Source organism: Stegostoma tigrinum, chromosome 3, assembly GCF_030684315.1.
Source record: "Stegostoma tigrinum isolate sSteTig4 chromosome 3, sSteTig4.hap1, whole genome shotgun sequence".
Classification (NCBI taxonomy): Eukaryota; Metazoa; Chordata; class Chondrichthyes; order Orectolobiformes; family Stegostomatidae; genus Stegostoma; species Stegostoma tigrinum.
In genome coordinates, this window is record NC_081356.1 from 109,561,282 (window position 1) to 109,578,938 (window position 17,657).

The following is a 17,657-nucleotide window of genomic DNA, read 5'->3' on the forward strand; positions in this document are numbered from 1 at the left end:
AGCTCCCAACAGTAACCTCCACGACCTCTGCATGGCAGAGTAGGAATGCTGTAGTACGTACAGACTGCTGATTTGAAGCAGTCGAGCGTGCTAATCCCTGTATAAAACATTTTCCGTGTCGCATAGAATGGAACAGAGTAGATTTCCAAATGATAGTTCCAGTTGTGAGGCTGACACACCAAGGAAGGTTTCTGCTCCCTGATGAGAACACTTCCAAACTGGTGTGAACACACCTGAACCACTTGATGCGGAGTGCAGTTGAGATTGATCATCACTTTTAACAGTCTTGATAGTTTCGGCTGTTAGCCGATGCTACTGAAAAATGTATGCAAGTTCTTCCAGCAACAACTATCCATAAGGTCACCCCTCAGCCTCTAACAGGGGAAATAACCCCAACCTATCTAGCCTCTCCCTATAGTTCAAACCGCCCAACCCTAGCAACATCCTTGTAAATTTCTTCTGAACTGTTTCAAGTTTCACCACATCTTTCTACAGCAGGGAGACCAGAATTGTACGCAGTACTCCAAAAGTAGCCTAACCAATGTCCTGTACAGCTGCAACATGATCTCTAAACTCCTGTAATCCATGCACTGACCAATAAAGGCAAACATACCAAAGACCACCTCCACTATCCTGTCTACCTAGGACTCCACTTTCAAGGAACTATGGACCTGTGGTGTTTATGGCATGTGTCTATACATCTTACAAAATACTGAAAAACTGAATGTTCTACCATAAAAGTTCACTAGAGCTACATTCTGGATTCAGAGAAAAATCAACTGTAAATGGTCAATTGGAAGGGAACCCAAATCATTATTAAAGGTCTGGTGGGATCTTTAGCACGAGTTAAAATGTTTCTTTCATTTAATGTTCTATTTAAAGGCTGGCTTTGAGAGAACACTGCTGTGTCAGGCTCCCTGTTAAGTTCGGTCTTGTGCTGTCCTTCATACATGTTGAGTAGAAGCAGTGTTGTTGTTCCAAAGAATTGTTAGAATGACGGATCTCCATGATTGATTATTCGTACAAAGGAATGTTACATTGATGTTACTAGATGAAATCAAAAGTGAAAGTACCCTTTTGGCATCATTCACAGTTCTAACATACTACAATACTTTATAAATTTTTCAAAGGTTCTGCTTTTCTTGTTTGGCTGCATTTTAGATGCTGACTTTATAGCAAATATCAAGCAATTGGAACTTATCCCTGCTGTTTAATCTATGCTACATCAGTGCACCTGATAATCACTGGAATTCCTACAGTGTGGAAGCAGGCCATTTGGCCCATCGCATCCAAACCGACCTTTTGAGGAACATCCCACCCAGACCCACCCCCTGCATTTTCCATGCTAGACACTATGGGCAATTTAGCATGACCCAACCTGCACATCTTTGGACTGAGACAGGAAACTGAAGGACTTGGAGAAAACCCACACTAGGAGAATGTGTAAACTCCACACGGACGGTTGACCGAGGCCGGAATCAAACCCAGGTATCTGGCACTGAGGCAGCAGTGCTAACCACTGAACCACCGTGCCTTGTTCCCTTTAGCTGACATGAACTGCCTGGGTTGTATTTACTCATCAAGCCAGACCACCCCCCCCCCCCCCCATGCTTTTGGCTAAATTAATCTACAATATAATGAAAACTCTTAAACTGTTTTAAGAAGCAGCTGTATAGCTGTTTGCAATTACAAAATTCTAGCATATAAAGTAAAATGATAAGCTTTTTTAACTTACTTGCACATTTGATGAACTAGGTCTTCAACAGAAACAAAAAATTTTACAAGAAAAGCATCTGAAGGCAAAATCCTCATTGGACAAGATTCCTGTAGGAGGCGGAGTGAGTGTTTATATCTGCTCTGAATGCTTTCCTTTGTGTCAGATAATGTCCCAAACTTTGCTGAGAACACAGTGTACTTGTTAATGAGACATCTATGTAAGCTTTGCATTTCATTTTGTCATGGTGTTCCACGAGTGGGTAACGGTTGCATTTGTGTTTATACTAAGAGCCTTACTCTTGTCAAAATAAAATTTGAAGTAACTAAATTAACAAAAACAAACCAAAGAATTTTTAAAAATTCACTTCAGGGGATATGACCATTGCTGATAGTTAATAAGTGCTAGACCAATCTCTAATTGCCCTTGAGAAGGTGGTACTGACTTTTTTTAAACCACTGAAGTGTATTTGATGTAGGTGAATCTACAATGCTGTTGGGGAGAAAGCTTTATGATTTTGACCCAGTGATAGTGAAAGAGTAATGATGAAAGATCTAAATGAAAATGGTGAATAGCTTGGAGAGGAACTTGCAGCTGTTGGTGTTCCAATGAATTTTCTGCCCTTCTCCTTCAAGATGGAAGTGTTTATGGAACTGGAGGATGCAATGGAATTGAAGGGTGCTAAGGAGTTTAAGTGATTTTTGTTTTATTTTTAAAACAGTGCATCTTCTAGATGGTACACACTGGTGCTACTGAGCGTCACTGGCAGAAGGAGTGATGTTTGTACATTAGGTGTCTATTAAGTGGGCTGCTTTATCCTGGATGTTTTCAAGTTACTCATCTCCTGTATTCCTAACCTCTGACCTGCTCTTGTAGCCACTGTTTATATAGTGAGTCTAATACAGTCTGGGATTCATCGACCAGAAACTCTCATCCCAGGGATTACCAGTGATGTTAATGCTATTATAACTTAAAGGGAAGATGGTTAGTTGCTGTTTTGTTTCGCACTTGAGTGACACGAATGTTACTTGCTACTTTTCAGCTCAAACCTTGGTATTGACACATCTTACTGCATTTGTGATTAACTGTTTCAATATCTGACTGTTTACAAAGGGCATCAAATTTTATGCAGTCATAAGTGAACATCTCCACTTCTGACTTTTATGATTGTCATTGATGACTAACTTAAGCTGTGATGATTGACCTCCAACAATCACAACAATCATTTATTGCATTAGATATGACTTCAACCAGTGGAGAGTTTCCAGAACACAAACAGAAAATGCTGGAGAAAGTGAGCAGGTCCATCTGCATCTATGGAGAGAGAAACAAAATGAATGTTTTGAGTCAAATATAATCAATTCTGAAGAAGTCTGCTGGTTTCTCTACAGTTTTGTTGTTTGAGATTTCCTGCATCTGCAGTATTTTGCTTCTTGCTTTTATTTTTGATGGAGTGTCTCTCCTGATTCCTATTACCTGTAGTTTTGCTGGGGCTTCTTGATATCACAGTTGATTGAATGCAGCCTTGATGTCAAGGGCAGTTATTCTCCCTTCATCTCTAGACTCTGGCAGTTTGTCCATGTTTGAACCAAAGCTGTAAAGAGGACGGAGTCTCTGTCTGTCTGTCTCTCTCTCTTTTCCACCCCCCACCGCCTCCCTCTCCCGGGGCTGACCGGGTGCTGCACTTAATGTCGTCACCATGTCCTTGACCTAGCACCTGCTTCTGCAAAAATCAATCTTGGGAGTTTTTGTATACCCTGAGGGTCATCTTTTTATTCTTTCTCATCTCTCTTAACTTGTGCTGGCATCTTCCTGTTGACTTAGGCTAATTCACTTATCACATGCCCTTACCTCACTGGCCCTGGCCCAGAGACTTGGGTAGCATTACCTCATTATTTCTTGTCCAGATAAGACTTTTGCATTACCTCATCTTTCATACATTCACAGAACTTAGTTAATTCAGACAGGCTTAAATTGGCTCAAACTAGCACCCGGGTGCGGGTTGCTTTTAGTTCATAAGCTGTCGCTTTCTTTGCGTCAACATCTTTTAATTCAGTACCTCCTGTCAATGGCTGGTATACCCCCCCCCTCCCCCCACTTTCTCTTTTATCTTTCTGCAGCCCTGGTTAATGTCGCCGCAGGCAGCAATGGCAGCAGTTTATACTTTTCTCTCTCTTTCTCTGAAGCCTGTGACTAACAGTTTAATTGTAAGCAGCGCTCCTGCTGATGTAATATGTCCGAGCCCCAAATCACCAGTCAGCCATAAACTTCCAATACCGTAAAAGTAAACTCCTGTGAGCAAACTTTCACCTTGAGCAGACAAGCAAGCAACTATGAACTATCACATTTGACGCCATGTTTTCCTGTCCTCAGCCTCTTGGTTACTGCTGCCTTCTCACTTTGCTTTCTCTGGCAAGTTCTAGCAAATGCAGAGCCATAGGTAACTGCACAAAATATGTTTGTATCATTGTAGTTGAGTATTTAACATTGAAGCAGACAACCTGCCTGAGGGGATTTTATACACACACTCTCACTTACTGGGGTTAAATGCAGGAGTCAATGGTTGGATCTGTATTCCTATAGTGCTGATGTTTTCTGTGACTTGATTCATCCACCTGCATCCAAATTGACATTGAAATTTCAAAAATAAGTACTTCAGTTTAAAGGTTTAAATTCTGACAACACCTCGTTACTAAAAAACTAATAGTTGTGAAATACAAAAATTGAGATTGCAACACCTTATTCTGAAGGGTTAACTGAAACCTTTACCATTATTTTGCCTTGGTAAAATTCTGTAATGAATTTTTTTCCCTTGTGTAATATTTTTTAACATTTATTCCTATTGGGTAAGTCCACCTATTAATTTTAGTGATTCAAAATGCCTTAATTACATAATTGTATAATTTTGTAGTAGATGAAATGTCACAACTGAGTTTAACTAATGAATAAGTTGATTTAAAAAATTTGTAATGTATAACTGTGTAATATGGTGGGGAGAATAAATTGAAGGGTATTCTTGTACAGTATATAACTTTCAATCCATGCAGGATGTAGCTTTTTTTATCAGTCTACTTTTCCTGTGTGCGGAAGGGGAATATGTGTGGATGTAACCTGACTACAAACTGTAACATTGCTCTTCTGATATTATTGTCAGACCCTTGGGTCATAACATCTTGAACATATGCTGCTATCACAGTATTGCTTTAACCAAGGCTTTCCAAAATCTCATGAGCTGAATACTGTAACCACAAGTAAGAGTGTAGCTAAGCTAGTGATTGTGGAAGTTGTCTTTTTCAGCTAAATGTTTTTGGTTTTGAAACAAATAACTTTTCTGTTTTCTAATCTCCACCCTTGTTTCTTTTACATATCTTGTTATGATATGACACATTCTCCTGTTTACTGGAGGAGGAGTCTTATATTTGAAGTAGTGTTACATTTAGGGAACTGTAAGCTCCCATTCTTCAAGTCTTTATTGTTACAAATCAATGTGCCAGTCTAAAATATTCAATATCTTTGTCGTTCTTCCTCCTTTCCGATCTCCATAAAAAGTTATCTAAGTGGATCCAGATTGAAAAACACAAAATCATCAAAATTCATCTGAATTGATTGCTTTTCAATTAAAAGCATTGTGCCGGGGCGAGGAGAAGCACAAAAATGCTAGTGGAATCTGTGTGATTTAAATATAGCCCAGATGGAAAATATATTGACAGCTGACGAGAGAATGTTTATGCAAAATTTGAGTAGACAAATCATTTACTCATGAATGTATGCTCTTAAAACAAAATCACTCAAATTTGGCGCAAATAGGTAATTCATTTTAGAGGATCTGAAAACCTTGGAGAGGTAAAAATACCATGTACGTACATGTGAATAAGGAGCAGGGATAGGTCCATTGATTGTCTGAGCTTGGTCTACCATTCAGTGGAATCTTGGCTAATCTGATTACTCTGCACTCTTGTCTGTTCCCAAAAAACCACCATTACTTTGTTTATCAGGAGTGTATCTCCCTCTGCCTTAAAAATATTCAAGGACGTTCCCTCAAATGGGGAGGGGATGGAGATGGCCTCGTGGTATTATCACTGGACTGTGTTAATCCAGAGATCCAGGTAATGTTCTGGGGACCCAGATTCAAATCCCACGGTGGCAGGATGATGAAATTTGAATTCAATAAAAATCTGGAATTGAGAATCTAATGATGACCATGAATCCATTGCTGATGATCGGGGAAAAATTCATCTGGTTCACAAATGTCCTTTAGGGAAGGAATCTGCCAACCTTACCTGGTCTGGCCTACATGTGACTCCAGACCACAGCAATGTGGTTGACTTTTAACTCAAAAACTCATGTATAAACCTGCATCAAGATATGATGATGCACAGTAAGAAAATTTTTACGGTGCATCTGGTTCTGCTATGCCTTAACCAAAATTGAAGAACATCAGAGATAACAATGTGTAGAGCTAGATGAACACAGCAGGCCAAGGAGCAGGAAAACTGATGTTTCGGGCCTTAGACCCTTCATTGAAGAACGTCATGTTGATTAGCAAAAAGAATTGCCTATATTTTAAAATAAAAATTAAGCTAATAGATAAATTTAAAGAAAGGTCTTGTACTTAACATCTAATGACCCAATTTCTATATTTGCAGGTCAGCCTATGGCCAGACATGGATGATATGCGACTTACTAAAAGAGAAGTAGTTGTTCTCGCTATATCATCTTTGCTCCTAATTTTTGCTGTCATCATCCTGTTTGAATATTTGCATGGTATGTGATCTGTTTAGTAGCAGGAGAGGTATAGTCTTAATTTAATTATTTGTCATAATTTTGACTGAAGCTGCGTGCAGCAGAAGAGATTCTGCTGAAGAGTTGCTTTCCGCAATACATTTTCTCTGTTTTGAATGTTGAAAGGCTTGACGTTTTACTTTAATATCTAGAGTTTACATTGTTTCCTGAGATTGAAATGTTTAATGGGTATTTAAATTTTTGCACTCTGCTTATTGTAGATTGATCTGGCAGGAGAAAACTTAATTGTTGAATAATAATTTTTTTCATTTCACTTTTTACATTTGACTCTTGATCTTCTAAGAGTTCCCTGTCAACCCCATGCTGCTTTATAACACCTGAAAAATCTACTCTTAAATCTCGTTGTGTAACTTTGGTAGGGTACGGCAAGTTACCGTGGCAGTGCTCATTAATAACTTCTATTTGTTTTTTCTTAGGGCCATTACAATTACATTTAAATTACTATAGTGGGAGAGTCAGGACATTCCATGGGTATCACCGTATTGCAAGGAGCTCAGAAGTAGCACTGAACCAATCACTCATAAGGTGGCACAAGGATTTCTGGAAGCTACTGGTAATGAACAGTTGGAGAATCAAAGCTAGAATTGTCTGATGTTTTCCTGACTAGTCTACATAAACGATAAAACTCTATTGCATAGCTATTATCACAAAGCATTAGCTGCTCACCTGTTTAGCCATTAATTTAAGGTAACCTAGTGATGGCCCATTTGCCTCTGAATCAGAATGTTATAATTTAAGCCCTACTCTAGAGACTTCAGCTCGTAATCTAGGGTGGCACATTTATGGATTACTGCTAGATTATATCATTTTGGTTGAGGCATTAAACCCCTCTGTCTCAGGTGGATATAAGTGATCCCATAGCACTGGTTGAAGAACAACAGCGTTCTCCTGCCCACAGACAATTTGTCCCTCAGCCAACATATTTCAAAACAGATCATTGACCATTTAACTCATGGCTGCAGGACAATGCAGTGCACCATTTGGCTCTTTTCTTTAGCTACAACAGCAACTAACTTAATTGTAGCTGTGTGGCTTGTTGAAGCTAAGTTAGATGCTTTGCAGAGGGGTTTAATGCCTCAACCAAATGATATAATCTAGCAGTAATCCATGAATGTGCCAGCCTAGATTGAGCTGAAGTCTCTAGAGTAGGGCTTAAATTATAACATTCTGATTCAGAGGCAAATGGGCCATCACTAGGTTACCTTAAATTAATGGCTAAACAGGTGAGCAGCTAATGCTTTGCAGTGTTATGCCTATTCCTGAAATAATTGTGCTACAAACACATTCCATTTGAAGTTTTGAATATTCATGCAAGAATTTAAATTTCTGTTCTAGCAGAATATTCGCATGCCATCTGCTGACACCAGATCAGAACTGCAACTGAATTGTAAAGTGCCAGAAAATGCAGCTTGAAAGAAGATAGTGCAGTTGAACTTGTTTATCAAAATGCCTTTGGCAAAATGCTAATTAGATTAAAACGTGGTTCAAACAGATTTTAAGATGGCTTCAGTCATAAGCCATTTAAAAATTGGAGTAGAAAAGCAGTGGATTAAGTGAGTTTTGGACAGCTTTGGACAGTGAGTTTTTTTGGACAGCTTTACTATTTGTTTGCAGTTTGTGGGCATCACTGGCAAAGACTGTGTTTACTACCAAACACCAAATTCCCCTTCAGAAGGTGGAGGTGAGCTATCATCTTGAAATACAACAGCCTACTAATGCTAGTTAAGGAGTTCACAATAAAAGAACTAAAATTATTTTGCCATTTCAAGGTAGTGAGAGACTTGGAAAGGAACTTGCAGTTAGTGCTACTCCCTGCTATCCTTATCCTTCTGGGTTTAGAAGAACCTGTAAAACGAAGCTTGAAGAGTTGTCACAATGTACCTTGTATATGACCCACAATACAACCCAGGGTGCAATCAGTAGAGAGAATGAATGTTCAAGATGGTGAATAAGGTATGAAGCATAGGCTGCATTATCCCAGATAGTAAAATGTGAGGCTGGATGAACACAGCAGGCCAAGCAGCATCTCAGGAGCACAAAAGCTGACGTTTCGGGCCTAGACCCTTCATCAGAGAGGGGGATGGGGAGAGGGAACTGGAATAAATAGGGAGAGAGGGGGAGGCGGACCGAAGATGGAGAGAAAAGAAGATAGGTGGAGAGGAGAGTATAGGTGGGGAGGTAGGGAGGGGATAGGTCAGTCCAGGGAAGAAGGACAGGTCAAGGAGGTGGGATGAGGTTAGTAGGTAGCTGGGGGTGTGGTTTGGGGTGGGAGGAAGGGATGGGTGAGAGGAAGAACCGGTTAGGGAGGCAGAGACAGGTTGGACTGGTTTTGGGATGCAGTGGGTGGGGGGGAAGAGCTGGGCTGGTTGTGTGGTGCAGTGGGGGGAGGGGACGAACTAGGCTGGTTTAGGGATGCAGTAGGGGAAGGGGAGATTTTGAAACTGGTGAAGTCCACATTGATACCATATGGCTGCAGGGTTCCCAGGCGGGATATGAGTTGCTGTTCCTGCAACCTTCGGGTGGCATACCACACCCGGCACCTTCCCCTGCAACCGCAGGAAATGCTACACTTGTCCCCACACCTCCTCCCTCACCCCTATCCCAGGCCCCAAGATGACATTCCACATTAAGCAGAGGTTCACCTGCACATCTGCCAATGTGGTATACTGCATCCACTGTACCCGGTGTGGCTTCCTCTACATTGGGGAAACCAAGCGGAGGCTTGGGGACCGCTTTGCAGAACACCTCCGCTCAGTTCGCAACAAACAACTGCACCTCCCAGTCGCAAACCATTTCCACTCCCCCTCCCATTCTCTAGATGACATGTCCATCATGGGCCTCCTGCAGTGCCACAATGATGCCACCCGAAGGTTGCAGGAACAGCAACTCATATTCCGCCTGGGAACCCTGCAGCCATATGGTATCAATGTGGACTTCACCAGTTTCAAAATCTCCCCTTCCCCTACTGCATCCCTAAACCAGCCTAGTTCGTCCCCTCCCCCCACTGCACCACACAACCAGCCCAGCTCCCCCCCCCCCCCACCCACCCACCCACTGCATCCCAAAACCAGTCCAACCAGTCTCTGCCTCCCTAACCGGTTCTTCCTCTCACCCATCCCTTCCTCCCACCCCAAGCCGCACCCCCAGCTACCTACTAACCTCATCCCACCTCCTTGACCTGTCCGTCTTCCCTGGACTGACCTATCCCCTCCCTACCTCCCCACCTATACTCTCCTCTCCACCTATCTTCTTTTCTCTCCATCTTCGGTCCGCCTCCCCCTCTCTCCCTATTTATTCCAGTTCCCTCTCCCCATCCCCCTCTCTGATGAAGGGTCTAGGCCCGAAACGTCAGCTTTTGTGCTCCTGAGATGCTGCTTGGCCTGCTGTGTTCATCCAGCCCCACATTTTATTATCTTGGAATTCTCCAGCATCTGCAGTTCCCATTATCTCTTATCCCAGATAGTGTCTGGCTTCTTGACTATTACCAGAGCTGCAGTCATCCAGGCAAGTAGAGACCATTAGACTCCTGATTTTTGTAGATTTGAAAGAAGCTAGAAGGTGAGAAAAATGGATTAAAAATTACTTGATCACTAATGGTAATTTGGATCACACATTTGCTGAGCTGCAATTAGAGTGGCTTATGGTGCTTGGGAGACTTAAATTCAAGAGGAGAGGAAAGTTGCAACTCATACTTAAACTTTGAACAGATTGCCCCATTGCTGCAACTTGTGGTGTTTAGGAGAGGTGGTGTTACTGTGGCAATATCACTGGGCTCATACTTGGGACCCATGCTAAAGTTCTAGGAGTTTGGGTTCAAATCCTGTCATGGCAGATGGTTAAAGTTGAAGTTTCTTTAGGGGTGGAGGAATCCAAAACTAGAAGACATGTGTTTAAAGTGAAAGGGGAAAAATTTAAAAGGGACCTAAGGGACAACTCTTTCCATGCAGAGGGTGGTGCATCTATGGAATGAGCTACAAGAGGAAGTGGTGGAGTTTGGTACAATTACAACATTTAAAAGGCATCTGGATGGGTATATTAATAGGAAGGGTTTAAAGGAATATGGGCCAAATGCTGGCAAATGAGACTAGATTTTAATTACGATATTGGGTTGACATGGATGACTTGGACAGAAGGGTCTGTTTCTGTGCCATACATCTGTCTGTGACCCTAAAAGAAACTAGGTATATGTGGTTCAGATTCCACATTTTAACACTAACAAATGATTTGGTGGCTTTTTTTTTGCAAATATTGACATTTTATTATCCTGGAAGTGACTTGATTATATTACTACAAAATTATTACATGGACATGCTGCCCAGTTTTATAGTTTTCACTTGTTCGAGACTCCATTCCCTCAAAACTGCATGTTTTTAATCGGGTGAATGGGAAAGTATGAGCACAGAAAATATTTTGTGCACTTTGGCTAAAAATTCACTGTTAAGTTGAATATCATATTTGTACAGTTGTAAGTTGAATAAGCTTCAGCAAAACTATGCTGATTTGCTTTTCTGAAATGGTGCTGACCCATAACACATTTATATGGCTGTTCAAGTTTCATTTCTGATCACTGGTAACCCCAGAAAGCTAATAATGCAGGATTCCACAGTGATAATACCGTTGAGGAGTTGGTTGAATTCTCTCTTGTTGGCGATGTTCATTGCCTGCCACCTGTGTGCCTTGAATGTTACTTCCCACTTATCAGCGCAAACTTGAATGTAGTCAGGGCCTTGCTACTTAAGAACATAGTTTGCTCTAGTATTTGAGAAATGCTGGGCTTTCCAAGAATTGAAATAGATATCTTTGCTTTCAGACAAAGGTTTCACTATTTCTTGGCTGCCAATGTTTTGCACTCGAGTGGGAATCTGAGCAAACTAAGTTTCAAAATCTGGCCTTTCAGTTAGACTTTTGCAGTGTTATTACCTCTGTTCTTTAAAATTAGTATTTTTAAAGTTTTTGATATTAAATGATGTCATTTCTTTCTTGGTGTAATTTTCTTTTTTGAAACTACAGGATAACATTCAACAACAGTTTGAAGTGCCCTCTCATTGTGTGCATGTGACCTTCATCCTGTATGTCACGTGTTACATTGCTGGAATAACAGTGCTGCTTTACTACTTAGTGGATAACATGATTCAGAAAAGTAGACTCACTCCAAAGAGAATAAAGATCTGGTAAGCTTCCCATTGTTTAATGTCTTACATGAGTAGCCATAACTTTTTTGCTTTCCCTCTGACTCCTCAAGTGGAATACCCAAACTGTGTAAGCATACAATAAGGTTGTAACGTAGCTTATCATCTCTGCTATTTGCTAGAAGCAGTCCTTAACCTTTCACCATGTTCAACATTACTATCAAAGATATATTTGTCAGTAGATTTTGTAATTTTTGACATTCAACCCATCTGACAAAAATTTGTCTATTAATTAAAAGGAACCCCACTGCAAACTACCTGATCTGGCCTAGTTATGACTTGGGTTCTACGCTATGTGGTTAATAATTGATGTCTTTGGTGGAACAGGGAATGAGCATAGAATCCTGTCTTTCTAGCATTGCCAACTCCCAAGAACAAGGAACTAGTCTACTTACAGCATACTAAAGAGTGTGCTTTAACTGGTAGATTTTTACAGCAGTTCTGAGATGTTTGGATCTCTACTTGTAATGTTTTTAATTTTTATTTTTGGATGTAGGCAACATTGATCAGGCGGATGTGTTCTAATTCCTTGGCTACCATGAGAAGATGGTGCTGGTCCTTTGATAGACAACCTCAGAGTAGCGAAGAGCAGCTGCTTTGATGTAGAATTTGAGTTGCATATAACCTGCCTTCCATACTTGCTTTTTTTTTAAAGAGAGGATTAGTAAATCAGTCAGTTTTTTTTTGTCAGAATCTGACTGTTTCATTGTCAATTGTACTGCTATCAGATTGCATATTTCCAGGTTTTAATTTTAAATTGAATTTAGGCTCTTTAAATATGATGGAATTGGAACTCTCATTCTTCACTTTATTAGACGTCTAGATTACTACTTTAGTTTAATTACCACTACTTTTATATTTAAAAAGTCAATTTAGGAGCTATATCTGGAACAAAGATTAAAAACTCAAAATTAAACTTATTCTGTGTATTTACTTGAATAATCAATTACTGTGTAAGCATTTACAGTTTTTCTCCATCGACAATTAGAAATCTGTCACAAATTTGTTGGAGATATGCATTATAGTACAGTTTCAGAATCTTATCCTAATGATCGTAAGAGACACTTTGGGTGCATTAGTGATTTCTCTGACTAGTAACTCTTGGTTTGTCACTTTAACCTGTCCTGTCATTTAGAATGCAGTTGACTGCTGTTTGCCTTTGCCCATGGGGTGGCCTTACAAGATTTTGGAGTTCACTTGAACTTTTAATTCTAAGGTGTAAGTCAGTTACCATTACAAAATTGCTTTGAGAACCACTGTAAAGGCTGACTTGCCCTAGTTGGTTATTAGACCTTCACAAAATGATTATCATCACGTTAATTCATTTGTACTAATGACCACGTCTGATGTTACAACTGGACAATTGGATCCCAGATAAAAATTTGGCTTGATGGACCCAATTTTGATTTGTTTGGGTTTTAACAAAATGGTCTCTTGCTGACCCACAACAAAATGCTGCAAAAATTTGTTTTAACAACAAAACTGAAGTTTATTCACAAGAAATGAAGATAAAATAGAATAAAGCAAGCTATCTATTTAACTAATTCAAAGATTTTTGTACACGTTAAAAAGTATAATCCCAAATAGCTCCTTTATAAACTAAGTAGGAAATAAACTAGCCTTTGTATATTATCCAAAACACCACTCTCTCAACTCTCCCACCAGAGTCCCAACTGACTTCAACTTGTAGATTGGAACTGCAGACACTTCTTCCTGGAACCATTGTGTACATATAAATGTACATTTATACATGACTCCAAGTAACCCAAAGGACCTATTTCTGTGCTGTATTGTTCTGTGTTCTGTTTCCACTGGAGCAGGAGAAGGATTCAGTTGGTGTGATATGTATCTGTACCAATGACACATGTAGCTAAGATACAAAAAGCTAAGAAAGACATCTGAGAGATTTGTGAGCAGCTCAAGACTAAACCTAAAAAGTAGAATCTCAAAGGTAATCTCACATTTACTACCTGAGCCAGAAACAAATTGATGTAGGATTAATAAAATTAGAGAGATAAATATGTGGTTCAAAAAATGAGTTCTGATTCGTGGGATCTCTTTTGGGCCCTGAATCTTAGGAGGGATGTGCTAGTCTTGGAAGGGATCCAGAGGAGGTTTACAAGAATAATGCTGGGCATTTGAGGAGTAGTTGAGGACTCTCTTCTCAATAGAGTTTGGAAGGATGAGGGGTGAATTAATCAAAACTTTCAGAATAGAGAGAGGCCTGGCTACCGTGGATGTGGACGATATTTTTCCACTAATGGAAGACACGCAGACCCAAGAGCCACAACCCTCTAGATCAGAAATGAGGAGGAATTTCTTCAGCCAGGGGTGTTTAATTTGTGAAACTCATTGCTGCAGAGAACTGTAGAGGCTAAGTCATTGTGTGTATTTGAGACCGAGATAGATCCTTAATTAGGAAGGGGACCAAGGGTTACAGGAAGAAGGCAAGAGAATGGCCAGTAGATAAACAGTGTCAGACAGATAAGAATATGCTTCATATTGCCCATCAAAGATTTATTCTAGTCAAAAAGAAGCTTTCAATGAAGGGATGAGCTGCCCATGATAAACAAAGGTGGTCAGGGAGAGGATCCAGTCAGCATATATAGTAGTGAAAACTTGTCATAGGCCAGAAATTTGGAAATTTTTTAGCAACTTGCTGGATGACAAAAAGCTAACGAGGAGAAAATTGATTGTGAAAGTAAATTGACAAAAAATATAAAATCAGCTACAGCTCCCTCAGACATAGAGTAGTTAAAGTGGGTTGGAATTCCTTGAGGAATGAACTAGGGAATTGACCATGGGGAAATGGCAGATTATTAAACCATTGTTTTATTTTGGTCTTCATTGTGGAGGATACTGGAAATATCCCAAAAATAACAGATAAGGAACTAATGGGAGGCAAAATCTTGTAACATTCTCAGCCACAAGGGGCAAAGTATTTGACAAACTACTGGGACTCGGCATAAAAGTTACCAGGTACTGATGATCTGCATCCAAAGGTTTTAAAGGAAAGAGTACAGAGATAGTGGAGGTGTTTGAAATCTTCTAGATCTCACTGGATACTTGTGCTCTAGAAGTTAGCCCAACATTCTTTGTTGGGAAAGTGCTAAGGTCCATTGTTGAGGAAGAAGTAGCAGGGCGTTGAGAAAAGCTCAACAAAATCAAAAGTCAACATGGTTTTGTGGCAGGGAAATCCTGTTTGACCAACTTGTTAGCATCTTTGAGGATACAACGATCAGAGTTGATAAAGGGGAACTGGTGTAATATTTGGATTTAAAGAAGGCATTTGATAAGATGCCACATAAAAGGTTATTACACAAGATAGGAGCTCGTGATATAGTTGGTAATGTATTTGTTTAGATTGGTGATTGGTTAATGTGCAGAAACTAGTCCGAATGAATGATCTGTTTTTGGGTTGGAAAAGCATAACTAGTGGAATGCCAAAAGGATCAGTCCTAAAATCTCCAATGTTTACTATCTATATTGATGACGTGTCAAGCCATTGAGTGTAAAGTAAGCAAAGTTGCTGATTATAGAAAACTAAGTAGGATGTCATAAAGAATCCCCAGGGATATGCAGGTTGAGCAAAATCTAGGTAGATGAAGTTTAATGTAGGAAAAACTAAGAGTTTATGCAATTTGGAATGAAGGATCAAAAGGCAAGCTATTATTTTAAATGGCAAAAGTCTCAAAAGTAGTGCAACACAAAGGGATCTGGGTCGTCTTGTCCATAACGCGCACAAGTTTAGCATGCAGGTGCAGCAATTAATTAAGACAAGTAGAATTTTGGACTTTATTGCTAGGGTACTGTATTTTAAACCAGGAAGTCTTTTGTACTGTGTCCAGTGTTTGGCTCCTGTGTTTAAAAAGGATACCATGGTCTCAAATGCCACTTCAAAGGTTCGCTAGGCTAATTCCTGGGATGCAATGGTTGACTTATCAAGAATGGGTAAACAGTTTATGCCTTTATTAATTGTGTTGATAGTGAGTTTTGAGAAGATTTGTAGCTCGGGTTGAGGTTCTGGATGTGAGTTTGCTCGCTGAGCTGGAAGGTTTGTTTTTAGACGTTTCGTCACCATACTAGGTAACATCATCAGTGAGCCTCCGACGAAACGCTGGTGTTATGTCCCGCTTTCTATTTATCTGGTTAGGTTTCCTTGGGTTGGTGATGTCATTTCCTGTTCTTTTTCTCAGGGGATGGTAGATTGATTTGGAGCCAATGTGTTTGTTGATGGAGTTCCGGTTGGAATGGCATGCTTCTAGGAATTCTCGTGCGTGTCTCTGTTTGGCTTGTCCTAGAATGGATGCGTTGTCCCAATCAAAGTGGTGTCCTTCCTCATCTGTATGTAAGGATACGAGTGATAGTGGGTCATGTCGTTTTGTGGCTAGTTGACGTTCATGTATCCTGGTGGCTAGCTTTCTGCCAGTTTGTCCAATGTAGTGACAAACTGTGACTGTCACTACATTGGACAAACTGGCAGAAAGCTAGCCACCAGGATACATGAACGTCAACTAGCCACAAAACGACATGACCCACTATCACTCGTATCCTTACATACAGATGAGGAAGGACACCACTTTGATTGGGACAACGCATCCATCCTAGGACAAGCCAAACAGAGACACGCACGAGAATTCCTAGAAGCATGCCATTCCAACCGGAACTCCATCAACAAACACATTGGCTCCAAATCAATCTACCATCCCCTGAGAAAAAGAACAGGAAATGACATCACCAACCCAAGGAAACCTAACCAGATAAATAGAAAGCGGAACATAACACCAACATTTCGTCAGAGGCTCACTGATGATGTTACCTAGTATGGTGACGAAACGTCTAAAAATGAGCCTTCTAGCTCAGCGAGCAAACTCACATCCAGAATTGTGTTGATGTTACTGAAACATACAAAATTCTGAAGGGGTTTGACAGGGCAGACGTTAATTATTTTCCCACTATTGGGGAAAATGTCGAAATAAGGGCCATAGTTGCAGAATAAGCAGCTACTCACTTTGAACCAAGATGTGAGGGCATTTCTTCTTCCAAAGGGTAGTGAAAGGAATTCTTTACCCAAGAGTTATGGAGGCTGAATCACTGCAAATATTTGAAGAGAAACTAGATAAAGTTTTGAAGTTTCAAGTTGAGGACTATGAGGAGCTGGCATAAAAAGTGTGGTTTGGAACAGATCAGCCATGATCTTGTATAAGAGCTGTGCAGGATCCCTCTGTCTTCCCTCATTCACTTCTGGTCCATCTTCCTTCTGAAGAGGACAGCTCCCTAACATGTGCTGTCCCCTACAAGGAATGACTCTGAACCCTTTTCAATCATTCCCTGTTATTGGGACTGGCAATCTGTATGGTATGTCATTCTCCTGTCTGAAGCCTTTTTAGGAAATGAGCATGGGACGGCTATTTACAACATTGGAAGATCCATTATGCCCCTTGCCACCACCAATTTACAGTCAGTTCTCATTTTTTCAAGAAACACATCATTGTGTTTTCAGAAGCAACTTAAGGCTCTGGTAACCGGTGTCTTGGTTAGAGACAAAAGAAACTGCAGATGCTGGAATCCAAGGTAGACAAACAGGAGGCTGGGAAAATACAGCAGGCCAGACAGCATCTGGAGGAGGAGAAGTCAACATTTTGGGTAGTACTCTGCTTCAGGACTGGATGTGAGGGTATTATGTCTGGGGGTGGGTGATGTTTAGAGCAAAGGAGTTGGGAATGGAGGAGGCACAGTGGAAGGCTGCCTGAATGACAGGGGGGTGAAGAATGTTGTTTGTTGGGTGACACGGTGGCTCACCGGTTAGCACTGATGCCTCACATCGCCAGGGACCCACTTCCGATTCCATACTTGGGTGACTGTCTGTGTGGAGTTTGCATGTTCTCCCCATGTCTGCATGGGTTTCGTCCAGGTGCTCCAGTTTCCTCCCACAATCCAAAGATGTGCAG

At 40.6% G+C, this 17,657-nt stretch overlaps 1 protein-coding gene across 2 annotated transcripts in view; it reads left to right on the forward strand.

Moving 5' to 3' along the window:
- LOC125450280 (uncharacterized) overlaps positions 1-17,657 on the forward strand; it is a 33,439-nt gene that overhangs the window by 5,003 nt on the left and 10,779 nt on the right. For both annotated transcript variants that reach the window (XM_048526273.2, XM_059644826.1), the window contains exons 4-7: positions 1,756-1,838; positions 6,361-6,478; positions 6,934-7,070; positions 11,528-11,688. In XM_048526273.2, coding sequence (XP_048382230.2) covers positions 1,756-1,838; positions 6,361-6,478; positions 6,934-7,070; positions 11,528-11,688 — 499 coding nt within the window. The remainder of the gene's footprint in view (positions 1-1,755; positions 1,839-6,360; positions 6,479-6,933; positions 7,071-11,527; positions 11,689-17,657) is intronic.